This window comes from Saccostrea echinata, unplaced genomic scaffold, assembly GCF_033153115.1.
Source record: "Saccostrea echinata isolate AGI-Se365-2 ecotype Australia unplaced genomic scaffold, CSIRO_AGI_Sech_v1 ptg000029l, whole genome shotgun sequence".
Taxonomy (NCBI): domain Eukaryota; kingdom Metazoa; phylum Mollusca; class Bivalvia; order Ostreida; family Ostreidae; genus Saccostrea; species Saccostrea echinata.
Genome location: NW_026889778.1, coordinates 34,780,318 through 34,799,151, shown reverse-complemented (window position 1 = coordinate 34,799,151; position 18,834 = coordinate 34,780,318). Strand labels below are relative to the sequence as shown.

Sequence of the window (18,834 nt, the reverse complement as noted above, 5' to 3'; positions counted from 1 at the left end):
TTTCCATGGCTTTTATTTGATAGTTTTTTTTTTCCTTTTCATTGTCTTTGAATGTTTGAAACATTGTTTTATGTTCTTTGTCTCTTTGTTTGATTCTTTGGAGTTCTTTTTCCAAATTACTGACACGATCCTCATTGCAGTTTAGTTTTCCTTCGACAGCTCTTAAAACATCTACATCCTTTTCTAGCTTTGTGATTCGTTCTTCAGTTATTGCTACATGTTGTGATAACTTGCTCTCAATTGAATGAAGATGTTCACACACTTTTGATTCAAGAGCCTGAATCATCTCTTGTATGTTTTGTCCCTTTGATGGTCAGGGTTGAAGAATGCGAGGGGAGTTAGGGATAATAGTTGATTCTAGATCTTCCGATGTGAGATCTAGAAATTGAAGAGAATTGTTTGTAATTTCATTTACGACATCTTTAAGATATTTGAATTCCTCATCAACCCATTGTTCATAGAAATTACCTTGAATGGTAGCCAAATGTGTTATGAAGTATACATGAATGGTGAACAACTTTTCTGATTCCTCACCTTTGGTGCTTGCACTTGAGCGATTTGCGAGTTTTATCATCACTTCATCAACTTCATTTTCATTATTTAGTCGGTCAATCCAGTCACAAATAAAGTTTTTTTCCATTCCAAACTGATAGTGGTAGCGGTAAGCTAACGCCTTCAATCATGCTTTTAGACGGTCTCGACAGTTTATTTTTAAACTTACCATTCTCGCATTAGATTCATAGAGATTTTTGTCTATGGCTTCTACCTCTGCATTAGCAGCCTTGCCTGTTGGTTTTTAGGACAATTTGGAATCGCATATTTTTTCGATGTCTAAGACAGATGACCAGTAGTTTGAAGATAATACGCAGCACAGTTAAGGCTGCAGTAAGGAGGCGGGGCCTAATTTATACGGGAAATGCTTACTATGACATCACACAAAAATATAACTTCTTCAAATTACTACAAAATGAAATGATTTGCTATTTTAAACTGTTGAATAGCTTTAAACTACATCAATACTAACTAGTGCATGCATTATTGTCGTTGGTTAAATCCCTCACAGCAATATATAAACAATTCACTGATCGCAATGCACTTGTCAATGTGACGTCATATCGTAACATTTGACGCAGTTTGTATGCAGTGAGAGGCGGATCAAGTTATATTTATACAATGAAAAATGTATTTTGTAATTAAATAAAATATAAATTGTAGATATATAAGAGGCAATTAACTTGGATGCGATGTCTATTTTATGATTTTATTCATATACTTCCAGTACATTCCATAGACAAGCGATACTGTCGTATATTTGTATGCAGATTCATTGAAGGGTAATAGAAGGGTCGTAATAAATCCGTATATTGCAAGGGCATACCCTCAATGAATTATGACAAGCTTTTACACATAAACTCCAGAAGTATGAAGATATTTGAAAAGTGCTGCGAACCTGTTGAAATCTTGCAAATGAATTAATTATATTTATATTTAATGTACTTGACCAGCAAAATATTCAACATAAGGTCTAACAAATGCAATTTTAGCAATTAGATAGTAGAATCTATATAGGTTCGCAGCACTTTTCACAAACTACAAAGAGTGTTGAAAATAATTATATGTTAAACTTAGATTTTTAACTGGGTTATGCCCTTGCAATATTAGAATTTATAGATGACCTCAATACTTCAGATATATTTCCTAAAATCACGTGACTGCCACATCACGTGACAAGTCTAAATAGGAAATCCAATCGTCCTCAACATGTAGTTTTCAACCACATTGCATTTGTCCGATAATAGTAAAGTCCTAAAAAGAAACGCCCATCCTTGAAAAGAATGTATTTTCTATTTAAAAAATTCGCCGATATTTCCATTTGGCACCTTAACTGTACTGCGTACGTTATTTATGTCATGTTTGGCTATTTGGTCGAAGGGCGCCACAATGCAATGCTTGTTTACTGGAGATTTGGGTATTATTTTCTTTTATATCACCTATATCATATATAACGGTCGTCTAAAGTTCAAATCAGTTGTACTCACAGGTTGTCATATGCCCACTGTGACGGTAAAATTTATGAAATATTGTAAACATTGTACGGGAAAATTTTGGCGGACATGTTGGTAGGATCCCGATCCCGATTCTCTATTAATGACTGGAAAAAAGAAGAAAATTATTTCATAATACAGTTTTATAATAATAAAAAAAGATATCAATTAATCACGATTCAGGTAAATAAATGTTGCCAATTGCAGTAACACCCTTTTAATTTCATTGTTCATTACCGTTCACGGTAGCTCAGTCGGTAGAGCGCTCGCTCCGTGATCGGGAGGTCGTGAGTTCGAATCTCGGCCGCGACTGACCTAAGTCGATAAAAAATGGGTAGCAACTGTTCCTTCGCCATGCGCTCGGCACTTTAAAGTGAAAGTTGCGGGTCTTCGGATGAGACCTTAAAAACCGAGGCCCCGTGTCACGGCAGGCGTTGGCACGATAAAGATCCCTCACTGCTCAATGGCCCTGAGTGCCGAGTAAAGGTCAAAATTTGAAGCCCTTCACCGGTATATGGTGACGTCTCTATATGAGTGAAAAATTCTCGAATGGGACGTAAAACAACATACAATCAATCAATCAATCATTGTTCATTAACCAAATAAATTTTTCATTTGGTTGTAGGTAAGAAAAATTGCAACGTTCTTCATTTACAACTTTCATTAATTCTTGTCTGTCTTTCTTGTGTTTCTCTCAAAATAATAAAAAAATGCAATTCATCATCAACAACATTTGAACTACAGTGGTGTTGACAAATTCGTAAATGTGGAGGAAGTTTCTTATATCTACCCATTTCGATGATTGGTCAATGACATGAGATTCTAAATCTAGTAAAACTTTTTCGATAATCAGCATTATTAATCAAGGACAAATAACCTTCTATTTGAAGAAATTATAAAATTTAACATATGTCCTGAGTTTTAAAACTGCGTGTTTTTCATCCATGGACAGAAATGCTCTAAGCCCAAATTCCTATCGACCCTAAATTCAGGAAATATTCGTAGTTAAATTTAACCTTTGCAAGAAGGTATCTATATAAATATGAAAAAATAACTCAGTTAGGTAAACTTTTTAAAATTGACTTTGGGATAGGTGGCAGAACAATACTGTTCTTTGACAACAATTGTTTTATGCTTTTTTTATTTTATCAACGATATAAACCTTAAACAGTTACGATTAATCAACTTTGGAACTTTGGTATAAAAAACTGAAGTTACAGGCATTTTAAGGATAAATTACAAAAACTTTTTTTTTTCGGAAATCAGCATTATTTCTCATAGATTTATATTTGAATTGGTAACCTGAATAATGTTTGCCAGGTATAGTTGGAGTATTTTATAAGATTTTGTTATAAGGTTAAAAAGTTATGCAAAATTTAGAATATTAGAATTATATAGAAAGCGATAAAAAAAAATCACATATCTAAGCACCCAAGAAAACTTACGATTTCAATATATTTGAGGGATTTATTATTTTTGTCATTTCTAATCAAAATCAGTTAAAAATATATATCAATCCATGCATCAAATTTTTCGTGTTAATTATCCTTAATTGTCATTTTTGAGAAGCATTAGATGTTTGCAAGAGTTATCCTTCTTTCAACATTGCATTCAGGGTCATTATACAAACAGGTTATTAGAAAAAAAAACTTATATATAAGCTATTTTACACACAGAGAATTTTTTCTAATGATAACTTAAATAAGTTACTTTTATATCCTACTTGGACATTGATTACTTGGGGGTTTTGTATTTCCCGCCAAAATGTATTGCACTTTGGGATTCCATTATGTAATACAAGATTGAGTGTATAGACTCCAATGGAGAACTGTTGAGGAGGTGTAGACAAATAGCATTTTACTTCTTATTTTGAAGTGTTATTTACATTGTTTTGGTCAAGTTTTTATCATTAATTCAATGATTTTTCCAAATTTCCCCAAGACTTTGGACAATATTTTCTGGATTGAGCAAGGTTTAAATTTAACCAAACATTTGTTTTTGTCTTGGTACACGAGCAAAAACCTTTGGTGCACGGTTTGTGAAGTTAGGGGGGAATGACACAAAATAACTGAAACAAGTTATTTTATTGAAACTACTTGATCGAGTTACTAATGATGGGAAAAAGTAGGACAGAAGCAGAGAGAGGTAACTCACTGTGACCAAAAATTAACTCGTTGAGTTATTTTTGACAATAACTTGTTTGCATTATGCCCCTGACTGTTCAATTCTTGCAATGGATTTTGCTATTGATCATCAAACATAATTGAAGCCTTTATGTATTTCACATTAGTCACTCGATTGAAGGACATGAATGGTCGGAATAGAAAAAGTGCGCTTGACTCGCTAAATATTCTTTATTTCGTTCGTTCGTTCATTCGTTCGTTCGTTCGTTCGTTCGTTCGAGAGAGAGAGAGAGAGAGAGAGAGAGAGAGAGAGAGAGAGAGAGAGAGCAATGTATGTCTTTCAGATTCCACTTGCATTCCCCCCCCCCAATAAAAATAAATCTCATAAATAGAATGCTATTTAAACCAAGTTAATGTTTTAAATCAGTTCATGTTTGTTTTTAACCACTTTTTTCAAGTATTCTGAAATAATATCTGTAATAAATATAAAACAAGTACATGTACTATATTGAGATTGTTTGTATTTAATGTTGTCTCTCTCTCACATCAATCCTTACTTTTTTAAAATATAAGTTGTAACAACTTGTTTCCGAATCCTGTATGTAATTATTTGTTGTATACATATGATGACTTATATAAATGAAATAAAGTTTAAACTAATCCTTACTTGATATATATATTTTTGTGTTTCAGGTCTTCACAATTGGAGCTTTCCCTTCGAGTATTTGTAGTTTTCTTTATCTCTACCGGATTTTTCTTCCTGCTGTTTGATACATTTACTCCTATTAGTACAATGGATTTTCTGCCAGTTAAACGTCAGAAAAATTACCCGTCTACATCAAACAAAGAATGGAGAATATTGTGGCACAATATACCCCCGTATTTAGTGAACAAGTTTAAATACGCTAAATCAAAAAAATGTAAGAAATACCCTAAATGTCTTTTTTCTATGGATAATAGAGATCTAAATAAAAGTGACGTTGTTTTATTTACACAAGCTTACATGGGAGGTGTGCCCCCGCCTAAAAGACCTCAGCAAATATTCATATTTAATACAATGGAAAGCCCAGCTTTCATGCACCGACCCTCACCCAAGTGGGACGACAAATTAGACTGGTTAATGTCGTATCGTAGAAATTCAGATATACACAGGCCGTATGGAACTTTAGTGAAACGAGCTTCACCTTTAATGAAGAATTACACAGATGTGTTTAAGAGAAAGAAAGGATTTGGAGTATGGATGTCTGGACATTGTCCCGTGCCATCTCGCCGACGAGACTATATACGAGAACTGAAGAAGTATATAAAAGTAGATATGTTTGGTACTTGTGGTGATCGCGTTTGCCGCAATAGATCTCCAGTTTTAAGCGAGTGTTTGAGAAACTTTTCTAGGGATTACAAGTTCTACTTTTCATTTGAAAATAATATATGTGAGGACTATACGACAGAAAAATTATACAATTTATATTTGGGCAATTTAGATGTGATACCTGTTATAAATGGCCCACAAACAGCCAAGGAGTATTTGCCAAAAGGATCGTTTATCAGCGCTTTGGATTTTCCCTCGCCTAAAGCTTTGGCAGAGAAACTTAAAGAAATTGCCTCAAAGGAAGACGTTTTTACACAATACCTAAGAGAAAAAGACAAATATTACGAAATTGGTATTGACGAAGTATTTCTGAATTCAATGTGTAAGATATGTGACATTTTGGATAAAACAAATGGAAAACCTCAACGACCTAATGGAACGATATGGAAGCGCTTCTTTTCTAAAGGAGGATGTTGAAGGACCAAATAGATGTCCATGAAATGAAACGCTTGAGATCCGTTCTAATCATAATGTCCAAAACTCCAACAGTTCTACGAGATTTTTTAAAAATATTTGTCGGAATATTGCATCCATTACAATCTACTAAGGTAACCCAATTGCCATCGAAAATATCGGAAAAAGATGGGAAAAAAGGCAAATCACCAAGGTATACTTATAAGGCGATTATTGTCTCATGATTTAATTTGTCTAATGGATTGTGGTTTAGTAGACTCAGTTTAATTGAGTTATATGTGATTGGACATATTAGATTCTCTCCTTGACCTTCACAAGGACCTTAACAAAGGGGATAAAATGATGTAGGCTTCTTTACGTTGTGAGAACAACATAGATTTTAAAGCTTACGAGTTACGGAAAGTTGAAGAAATTTTTAAAGGAAGGATTGTGATAAGTAAATCAGCTCAAATTAAATATGATACTTCACATTTTTTTATTTAAGCAATTCTCTGCAAAATATGCTATCAGTTTTTAAGAGGAATTCTCTGAAATCGCTTAAAAAATTTTTGGCACGCATGGTCACCGATTAAGATGAAACTTTGCTTATAAGTAAAGTTTGACGCCAGAAACACAAATCAATCAAAAACTTTGCTCATAATTAAAGGTTGATACCAGAAACAGAATAAAGCAAAATTTTGTTATTGTGTGTTCAGATTGCCACAGAAACAGAAAAAATGTCAAAAATTGAGATTTTCAGCTAATTTGAATCTTTATTAAGCCTTTACAAGGACTAAGAATACCAGATTGACCACTAGCATAAACAATATATTACCTATAGTTTCTACTGATGATGTAAAGAAATTCTCTGTAATTTATCTCTAAAATAGATGGTAAGCATGGTAGCTTTGGAATACATTTTATGTTCAGAAAAAGATGCTCAAGAGTTCTAGGAGTTACATGACCAAACTCAATCAGCAATGCTAGATAAACAACAAATATAGTTGTCCTTTTATGAATAAGTTACAATCTAATTACAATCAGACTTCTTATAGATCCGCACCGTTTACACTCTGCGTAAGATTATATGGTTACATTACAACTTGTGATTTCATTTATTTTGTGAAATTAATAAATGAAAAAAAATATTGCATTTCAATATTTCTTTTATGATAACGTATGCAATTGTTTTTTTTTTCATTATGCATATACATGTAGGACATCAAGTCCTTCACTTGGAAACAGTCACTGACGAACAACCACTATAATATTTGTCTGATATGAGTTTATGGTATCAAATACTTTTATCATAGCAAGTTTGAAGAAATTCTGTGACTATGCGTGCTATAGCTTCTTAATAAGAGCTAAAGTAATTACATAGAATAGCTTTTTAATACACATATTTTACTTTCTAATGAAACTTGGGTCACATTTTAAATTTTTTTGTTGGGTTGTTATGTATGAAGGATTGATATTTCAAAAGTACTCTTCCGGATCAACAGCTGTAAACTATTGTCTGTGTCATTTCATATATAGGGATGTCAACGAGTACCCGGTTAATCGGGTACTCGATCGAACGTCCGAGTATCGAATACTAAAAATGGTATTCGGTTACTCGGAAGTGTATGTTACCTTATTTCAAAGTACATATTTTTATAAAAAAATTATCAAAAAAAAAAAACAAAAAAAAAACAAAACAAAAACAAAACAACAACAACCAAAAAAAAAAAAAACCCTTAAAAACTGCATACGGTTATTAGCGTGTCGTCATTTACACCTATAAATCACCCTTTATCGCCTGTGGCTGTGTATATACAGTAATTAGTGACCTATTATGGTTTTTAATATTTGGATGGCTTCAATGATTGCTTTCAGTGAACATCGATTAAGTATGGTCTATTATCTTCAAATCTAAATTATTTAGATTATATTTGGCAGTGAAATCTGACATGCATAGAAATGCCACTACCCACTTCAAAACCGAAGAAATGTTTAAAAATAATTGAAGTTGAAAAAAAATGTTGAAAGTCAGTTTGTGTTGTAAGTTTATACGGGGGAAACAACCAGCTTATACTAGCGATTCCAACAACGTCCGTTCCTTCCCTTTCGCTAGTCTATTCTTCACAAACCCGCGTAAAAGATTGTTTCTTATGCGATGATGAAATAGATCCAAAACAAGAACTGTAAATCATTTGTAATTTTTGATGTATTAATTGTGTCTTCTGTGTTTATTTGATGAATAAATTAGTACCAAAAAAATCAATCCCATTGGACTCAATGTCTATATGTATACATTTATAAACGTGATAAAACAGCTTTGGGGTTTGACAGAGCTCAACGTGGCTCAAGAAAATTAACACACTTGTATTTACATTTTACATGTACCGAGTACCCGGGTACTCGATCGGAAAAACGTCCGAGTAACCGATTTGACATCCCTAATATATATATATATATATATATATATATATATATATATATATATATATATATATATATATATATATATAAAGCACTAAAAACCAACAACACTGCATATCCTAAGTGTCGGATCTACTAAGTAGATACAAGGTCACGGATGGAAATTTATATAAAGCACTAAAAATGACCAACGACACGAACAATAGTAATTGTCAAATTTTCGGGACGACCTGTCCCTTCCTCAGGACAAAGAAAAAAGTTAAGAAGTCATAAAACAAAGGAAATAAGAAACAAAAACAACTAGCAGTACTACTAAACTACCAAAGACTAAATATTAAGAGTGTTACATGTTTAATTTGAAGTTTATAAACAGTTGTGAACAAAGAAATCCGGAGCGCTATGAATTGCGTCCGATCTATCGGGTGTACTCTGGTGAAGTGCGATTTACATAATTGAACGAATTAATTATCGCTAATTAATTACGACCAATCAGTAAACAGTACATTGTCTTATTCTCTCAAAATAGCGTAACTGTAACTGTAGTTTAGTAGTAGTGCTAGTTGTTTTTGTTTCTCTATTTCCTTTGTTTTTATGACTTCTTAACTTTTTTCTTTGTCCTGAGGAAGGGACAGATCGTCCCGAAAATTTGACAATTATTATTGTTCGTGTCGTTGGTCATTTTTAGTGCTTTATATATATATATATATATATATATATATATATATATATATATATATATATATATATATATATATATATATATATATATATATATATATATATAGAGAGAGAGAGAGAGAGAGAGAGAGAGAGAGAGAGAGAGAGAATATATTCAATGTTGTGTAGTTGGATATAGAATTTATTTCACGAGTGGGACAGGATTTTTGATATTTTCACAAATGCGAAGCACGAGTGAAAATATAAAAACATCCTGTCTCACGAGTGAAATAAATTCCATATCCAACTATAAAACATTGAATTTTCTGTTTATTACATTTTCTTCGATTTTCCATTTGTCTCTGTCTCTTCCATACTTCTTAACTCAGTGTCATATGCTGTGACGACATAGTTAAGCAGTTGAGAAGTCATAAAGCTTAGCATTTGTGAGATTGAAAACATTTTAACATGGATTTAAGCAACATATTTGGGAAGATATTGGCAGTTTTAGTCTCTATTAAGATGATTTAGCTACTATATCTTATTACAGACCAGAAATTATTTTTACTTGCATTGATATCCTTTCACACTTTTACAGAATGTCACTTTGTTTTCCTTTCACACTGTGAGAGAATATCACTTTTATTCAATAAATAAATCACAATATTTCGCTGCTGAAAATGTAATATATATATATATATATATATATATATATATATATATATATATATATGCTCTTGAAATACATGTAGGCACCAAAGTGGAAGCGAAAGAAAAGTTCAGAAAAAAAGACAACAAAAAAGCAAAGATGTTAAGTTCTAAGATAAACATAAGGTGATCAAATTAGTCAAGCACTGTAACGACAATCCTGGTTATTGATACTATTACCTAGTCAAGTAGTAACAATTCCCATTAAACTTTACAATTTATATACATTTTCTGGGAAATAAATTTGTTATATGTTTTTGTTCCATAGTTTTTTTTCTTATTTGTTTCACTACTAGTAATTGACTTGACAATTATTCGGCTAAAGTTTTATATACGTATCTGTCATTTACATCAGACAATGCAATTACATGTATGTTGAAAACAGCGCATGCTTTACGTAATGCTTTAAATGTACTCTGTGAAACAAATAGAAGAACCCCCCCCCCCCAATAAAATAAAATTACATACATTTGCATAAATTTACATACACGTTATTATCATTTTCTTTCTTTTTCTTTCTTTTTTTTTAAGAAAAGAGCTTTAGGTAGAATACACTTGCAAACGAAACATTCTGGGCGCGTATACAATGTGGTATTGCTTCAGTTTGTTTGTTGTATAATTGTATGTTAAAATAATTTACTTCCTGCATAGTAAAGTTTTCAAGATTAAATATGAATTTACTCTTCAATGTCTATTTTGTGAAAGTTCTTTCACTTTGAAAGCAAATCATGTTTTCAGGGAGACCCCCCCCCCCTTTAGATTCTTTGGCTATAGTGTTTTTCGCATCAGCCATAGCCACCGAATTAGTTCCCTTCGTCGATAAATCATCCTCACAATGTCAAGGCTTTGTGATTTCTGAAATCCACACAAACCTTTGACATAAGTAGCTATTTAATTGGTTACGCATGACGTAATGGGTAATTATAAACTAACCCATGGAAATATATTTTTTCAAATCAGTCGTTTTCAAATGGTCCAACTCCAGAGCATATCTTTTGTGATTGTTAGGAGGGCGATCTTCCAAAAATTTATCCCCGATGTTCCGTTTAATGTAACTAGTCACAAATTCTACAATATCGACACCTTCCATTTTAAAGACGAGTCATATTTGTTTACAAAACTTACCTACAATAAAAGCTGTTTTCTGATTGGTTCCAGTCCTAGACCAGGAACAAATGAAATAGTAGCTTTCTACTCCAACTTTTAAATAGCGACTTATGTCAAGGGTTTGTGTGGAGTTCAGAAATCACAAAAACCTTGACATTGTGAGGATGTCGATAAATTGATTCCCAATCTATTTTTTGGGAAGACTTAATTCCTATGTGTACATACAAATAGGCACTAATTTATCTGTTACGATTGAGTGTTCATTTGAATTCTTGTTCCTCAAATTTAATATAACTTTGTTTTATTATTCCTCTATAAATAAAATAACGATGAATATTTGCTTTCTTTTTTAAATTTTCGCGGCTAAGTTTTTAGAATAATAATAATTTATTTAAATTTTAACATGATGGCTTTCTTAATTATAAATGTCCCAGAATGTAGAAAAATGATGTGAACATATGTATGTGATTATAGAAGATTTTTTAAAAAGTGAACAGAGGACATGTTCTTTTAATTGAAAACACAACCTGTAAAATATCATGTCAAACCCATCGACTTTTGTCCTACTCGCATATTTTTCAAAGCTCTGCAACTGTTATTGTTACGAAAGTATTTTATATAATTTTCACAATTATGACTAAAATGAACTTAAAACTTCAGTCGCTACATCATCAAGGGAAATACAAATTACTGATGGTGATTTTTAGCTCTACTGGTCAGAGACCAAAAGAGCTTATGCGATAGTAATTATAAGGTGTCCGTCGTCCGTCCGTCTGTTTGTCATTCTGTCTGTCTGTCTGTAAACAATTTTTCAAAATGCTACCCCTCGTACAGTTTTGGTCAATTTCAATATAACTTTAAAAACAAGTAGACTACACTAAGATATATGATTCTATGTATCAGTTTTTGATTTCGATGAATGGTATTGCCATGGTTACTAAAAAAAGAAATTTATATGAAATTCTTGCAAATTGCTACTCCTCCTACAGTTTCAGTCCGATTTCAATATAAGTAAATACACAAGAAGATTACAAAGGATACATCATTCTGTGTATAGGTTTTTTTTTTTATTTTATTCTCTGTGAAATTCTTCCAAAATGTTACTCCTACTACAGTTTCTGTCCAATTGCAGTTAAACTTGACTCAGAGAGAGAATTTAGTAAGGATTATTATTTTATTTATTGCTGTAAACAGTTGCTATAGTTTCAAGTCCAAGTGTTACCTTTCTCTACTTTTGTAAAAAACCAGTAGAGCTACAGTCTCATCAGATGTTTCTGGTTGGTAAACATTTCTGTTTTTTATTTCTGTGCGAGTGAAGACTGGTCCTTCGGAGGAGACCGTATAAACCGAGGTCTGGTGCCGCAGTAGCTGATCCCTCACTGCTCAATGGCCGTAAGTGCCGAGTACAGGTCTAAAGGATGAATCGTTCAAACGTGCAAATCCCCCCCCCCCCCCGATAATTTACAAAAAATTAAATGAAAGATTTTCTACATATTTTTGCCTCAATCTTTCCATCAAACATTGTACTTTATTAATTTCAATTTCAATTTTTACTTCCTTGCGCTGTAATTAGGTATTTATGTGATTAATATAGCAGGAGTATGTTGTTTACATCGATTTCTCATAGACTTTAGGCCACATCCCCAATTTGCAAGCCCATTTTTTTATATCAGAGCATGGATTTTTCAAGTTGTTATAAATACGGTCAATGTAAAGAATTATAGTAGTCATTTACATTCATGAAAGAAATTGAAACAGTCTTGCTCTCATTTGTTATTTTCCAAATAGGTGCAAAATCACGGGTGCTTGTCTCCATAGTAAAGGCACCTTGTTTACAAATTTCAACCCGTCTTTGACCTCATGAATAACAAAGCACTGAACACGTGACTCAAATCTATTCACTTCCACGCTTTGAGCACACCTAATATGGCTATGCGACATTGTGTCTAGTGTCTGCGAGCTATCGATGGTCAAATCATTTTTAAAATGGGTAATAAAAATTCTGGGAGAAAACTTTTATTTATGATTAAGATGTGTTAATATTTTCAGTCGATTTTGTTTGATTTTTTCGGTATCTATCAATTTATATTGGATAAATTACTTTGGGTATATATTATACATTTGCCCTTGTTCCTAAATATACACCAGTGCTCCGTTCATTGACTTGGAAGATATGAAAGATTTTTTTTCAGTTAAAACTGTCATTAATTTTATAGTCCGTTATTTGAAAAACACCAATTCATCATATCTTTATAAAAAAAAAATGGTTTGGTACAAGTGCACAAATGCATATTTCCAATAGAAGAAACCTTCATGGAAAGAAATTGAAGTACGGAGCGCTCAAATAACCTGTGTATCGGATGAAAAGTCACTGGATGAATACATTTGCACAAAAAGCACCCCTAATTTGAATAGAAGGAAGCTTCAGGTTTCTTCTGAAGCAAATGCTACAACTTTTTACATCGGCACAAAATTTCACAATTTATTTATTATTATTTTTTTTTTTGGCAGAACATGTAAAAGAAAGTCCATGTTCGCAGGTATTTTAAAAGCATAATGTTTAAAAGCAAGAACATGCATTTGTATGACCCTTTCACATGTCTGATCTAGATATAAGTAAAAAAAATCAGTCGAATGAAAAAGGGCATTAAAAATACCTCGGAGTGATTTATTATTAATCTTACTATAGGGAGAGAGTTTGTTAAAATCAAAAAGTACAGGAGTGGATTTCGACAATTAATGATTTCCTAAATTTTTTTGAAGCAATGCAATTTGGACTGGACAAAGTACACTGACACGGATGTTTCTTTATCCACCAGCGATGATACTGACGTTTAAATTTTCATTTTTTAACTACCTGGTATCTATTTTTTTTATACACCGAGTGTAGTTTTGTATTATAATTCAATCGCCTAGGTGTATTTGTTGTAGCACTCGGATCTTGCAAAATTATATATATGTATGAAAAATTTCTAATCATGTACGTAATAAGCTTAAATGTATTAACTATCTCTTTTTCCAAAAAAAGAAGTTTCTTTAAAATGTGAAAAATAGTGTATCCTTCGTTATACGTTCTGTTTCTAAATTCCATTGTGTATTTAATGTATAAATAATTTAACGAATTTCTAGTAAATCATTTCAAATACGACTCGTAAGTTAAGCAGAAAAGAAATCAAAGTTAAGCCAGCCAAATTAAAAGTGTATGCTTATATTTTGTCGGTCTCTAGCATGAAAAGGCTTTTTAGGTGTCAGTAAATCATAAAACTTAGTACACCTCGAACACACGCTAATGTATTCATACTAATCGCACGCTTGTTAGACGCTCCGCCTTCTCATTCAAATAATACAATGACCTACATATATAGCTGTAATGGCGAACCGGGATTTTACAGTGAAGTATACGATTTTATTTAATCGATATAATGTATATATTGAAAGTCTCTTTCCCAAAAAAATCTTTTATGAGTATCTATACAGACTATGCTTGAAGACTTTAGCTATAATATAACAATGTTCTGATTTGAAAAGGTAAGATTCTGTCCCCATCCCTGGTAAATATTAAAAAATTGCCACAGTTTTAAAAGACTTCTTCCGCAGTTTGCATCATATTGATTGCACTTTTCGCATGATTTTCATCCGATTTTACTTATCAAGAAAAAATCTGACAATACAATATCAACACAATATAATATGCTACAGAAAATAATTTCATGATAAAGTCTTGCTTCTTTCACTGAATCACACATTTTTTTTATATTTGTACATACATGAAATATTTATTTTAAATCTGAGAGCCTTTAATTTTTGCTGAATAATACTAAATTTTACATGTAGTATAATAACCATAATCGTACCTTATTTTACGTTCAAATTCTTAGTGGCATGGTATTTTTCTCTGAAGGATCTTAAATTTGCACAATCGCGTTTTAATTTTAACTAAAGTGAATTATTTTTCAAATTTCTAAGCCAAATATCTGGAATGCTGCTGATGTCAATACTCACATATACTTGACTTGTATTTGCATCACTAACATGATCAGCGGACATTCGGGTGCGTATCATTACCGATATATTTTCAAAATTTTCATTACCGCTACATGCACATTACCGCTACAAAAAAGGATACATTACCGCTACATTTAAAAGTATACATTACCGCTACATTGCCTCTTTCGTTAGCCAGCGTCTTATGCGTGTACAGTACAACATATATATATATATATATACATATATATATATATATATATATATATATATATATATATATATATATATATATATATATATATATATATATATATATATATATATACATGCATAAGACCTGTTTCCCTGCATTTCCACACTTTGGAGTGTTTAAAAGTCTTGTATCTACGAAATTTATATCCATTGATAACTAATCCTGCATTAATATTACCGCGATTTGTCACAAACTTCTCCATAGTAGCCATGGCATTCATGTGACGCTAAATCGACAACAGACTCATATAGGCCTATACTCATTTTGACTAAAATTCAGATCCAAATTGTATTTCACTACACGATGAGTGAATTATATATTGAATGGAACTCAAATACCGTGCCATTGCTGGCCGATTCGGTATATAGCGGTAATGAGTTGTTGTCGGCATTAGCTCCTTTGATAAAATGTAGCGGTAATGATCGCCCGAAAATTTGAGAAAATGTAGCGGTAATGAGTTGAAATTTTTCGCAATGTAGCGGTAATGTTGAACTCCCGGACATTCAAATATAGATAAAGTAAACAGTATTTGTTCGTGATATTTGAATTTAATTTATGCATTATATCCAGTGTGTACGGTAAATCTAAGACTTTCCTTTAATGAATATTTCAACATTACTTCATGTTACCCACCCAAGGAGCTCGGAAAAGTCAGATCACTTTTAAGAGAGAGGTAACATCTCCGTGTGATATTCACCCCGTGGAATCGCCCCAAACGTGTCTCGTCAAGTCCGTTTTGTGGTTGGTCATCATAAGCGTGGCATCTATAGGTCATCAAAGTCAAGTTTGTCTTAAGACGGATAAGAATGTTTAACGGATGCGCTTCTTGATGCGGTAACGTAACACTTATTAAAATCTCCCTTAACATCTATTGTTAAATATTTCTTTCTCACATGCATGTAATTGCTTAAACCTGAATATTCGGCGATTGGAGAGCAATGGCCAAAGGTAGGCATGGTGAAGGATTTTTTCATGAAATGAAATCACAATTATTTTTAAACAGGATGATTGCTTTACTTTTTACAAATTACATGTATCTACAGCTTATTTGAATTTTATAACTCACCAGGTAAAAAGCTTTTGGTATTGTAATGTGATGACCCCCCCCCCCCCCATTAAATTCCATACAAATATTTTAGGAAAATGTCCATGAAGTATGGGACTACCTCAGAAAAAAAATTAAAAAATTGACATTTTCTGTCAAGCACCATTGGAAGTGATAGGATATGCATCGGGGTCTAATGCAATTCCATTATTTAAATTCCATAGTGCTCATTTAATAAGTCCATATTTATGATCCCAAAACAATGGATGGGGTCATATTGTTTTCTCTAGCTGTTTCTTCTTATTGTTATTTTCTTGTTTTCTTATTTTTTGGGGTTTTTTTTGTTTGTTTGTTTGTTTTTGTTTTGGTCTGCGAGTATTCTCAGAAACTGCTCATCCAACTGAGTTGAAATCTTTTAAGGCATATTATGTAGATATGCTCGTAGAAGGTCATTTTACCTGCACATGCATGTACGTGCAAGCGCGTGCAATGAGTGATATGACTGATATACCTACATATATAGCCGTAACTTTTCTATTTTTAATTGATATGATTTGAAACTCATGACATAGAAATATATTATTAGTATAGAAAAGGTGACACAGTTAAATTAGCATGAACTTACGTGCATGCACGTTCGCTTCCCTCTGATTGGCTAAAACAAATATTTCCATATCTTCCTTTTTTGACAAAATACTTCGAAAATTATGATAAAGTTATATGTACTAAAATGTTCTACAAAATGTTTTATATGGAAATTCTTGAAAACATGTGCTTGCATGTGTGCTGCAGTTTGATTGGCATAAACTTAAAATGACTAAAGTCTATACCTTTTAATAAAACATAAAAATTTAAAACATAGAAAGGTATATTTTAATAGGTTCCTTCTAAAATTAAATGAAAGAACTTGCATGCACGAGTGCCTATTTCTGATTGTTAATATTCATGTTGCTGAATATTTTAACTTTAATTAAATTTTTCAGTGAAATTCTTTGAAATCTACAAATGACATTCTGTATCTATTACAACCCCTTTCTAAAATTCTTTTTTCAGTAATATGAAATTCAGTAATTAAGACGTAAATCACATGCTGCCTCCTCTTCCCAAATAACAATGGATGGCACTGGGAAAATACAGACACAAGGCACTACAAGGCAAGACGCATTTTTTTTGCTATTTTTTTTTTAAAATATAAACCAAGTGCAATAATACTCTTATGGACAAAGTGTTATTTTAGCTTCTAACTTTTGTTGAATATATGGCATGTCATCAATATTGATGTTTATGAAAGAATTTATATTTGGTTCTTATCAGGACTGCATGGAAAAAGCAAATAATCGTATCTGATTGTTTTTCTCTAAAATACCTAAGCAACTTTTTTTGTTGTTTATCTAAATACAGGGCATGAATGTATATGTGAGAGAGAAAATTTCACCATAAAGGTCTAAATGGATTAAAATAAAATAGGTTTAAAGAATGATGTAAATCAAGTTAGACCCCGTCGAAGAACAAAAATTCTAACATAATCCACTCATTTTCTAAATGCCAAAATGTGACTGACATAGCAATTCATGTTAAGGTACAAATCGTATCACCGAAGAAAGGTCTTCTAGGAAAAGAATTTGATTTTGTTTCATTAGACATATTACAGCCTTTTGCATAACACATACTTTATGAAAACTTGACATTTATAAGCAAAATGTCCGTTGTCAGTACATGTTAAGTTGATATGGTCCGGTGTCACTTAATATGTAAGTCTGTCTGTGAAATGCTGCGGAAATGATCAGATTTATCTATTCCTAAGGCACATAGTATCGGAGGGGGGGGGGGGTCCCAAACTTAATCTTATTCATTTAGTGTGAAGGTATTCTCTGAGAGGCCTGTTGCCCTTCCTCAGCTTTTTGTTACAGTAGAGTCAATTCTTTCGTCGAAAAAGTTGGAAATTAAGCCACCCCCTTAATAAGATTTTCTTTTCTCTATGTACGCTGTTTGTCAAGAAAATTTCAGGTAAATCGCAAATTACTGTCCTAGCCCCTCCCCAAACTTTCAAAAGCGATGCTACAGTACATATGCATGAAGAGATAACAGATTTAAGCATATATCATGATTGTAGTAATGATTTTAAATTTTGTTGGTTGTCTGAAAGCAGCTCTAAGTTCAACAATTTGATAAAAAAAGAACTGCAATAAAGTAATTTCAACTCCAATTCTACTAGGTATGTATTTTGGTGTGCATACAGTAATTATAATATGTGTACAATTAATAAAATATCAGCAATACCAAAAAAATCATGATAGACATACTGAATAGTATACACTTTATTTTATTCTTCGCAAATAATAAAGATAATTTTTTTGAGTTATAAAGTGAAATATTGTCAGCTATACACGATGCCAAAGTCTGTTGGTTGGATGTTTGCTTGCTTAATTCATGTCCCTTGAACACTACTGACTGCCTATTGAGGGATACTTTAGATCTGTACTAGGCACTTGTGGACATAGAGCAGAAAGAGATTTATTTTGTACCAACATCTGTCTACTGTGACACGGGACTTATACCGGTCTCGACGTCCGCGTTGAGATTCGATCCAGTGACGTAAGGATCAATTTTCTTGCTCCTCTCTAACCACTGCGTGCGCTTTGTGCTGCTAAGGTGTCTGAACCAGACCAGCCACTGTCTGCTTAATTTACTGTCTATAGAGTCTGAAGCAGACCAATACTGTATAC

At 32.4% G+C, this 18,834-nt stretch overlaps 2 protein-coding genes across 2 annotated transcripts in view; both read left to right on the top strand.

The window, feature by feature from the left end:
- LOC133194758 (4-galactosyl-N-acetylglucosaminide 3-alpha-L-fucosyltransferase 9-like) overlaps positions 1 to 18,834 on the top strand; it is a 124,963-nt gene that overhangs the window by 82,923 nt on the left and 23,206 nt on the right. The window lies entirely within an intron of this gene.
- Positions 5,169 to 5,954, top strand: LOC133194755 (glycoprotein 3-alpha-L-fucosyltransferase A-like). The gene has a single exon (XM_061330660.1). The coding sequence runs from the start codon at positions 5,172 to 5,174 to the stop codon at positions 5,952 to 5,954; it is 783 nt and encodes a 260-aa protein (XP_061186644.1). The 5' UTR covers positions 5,169 to 5,171.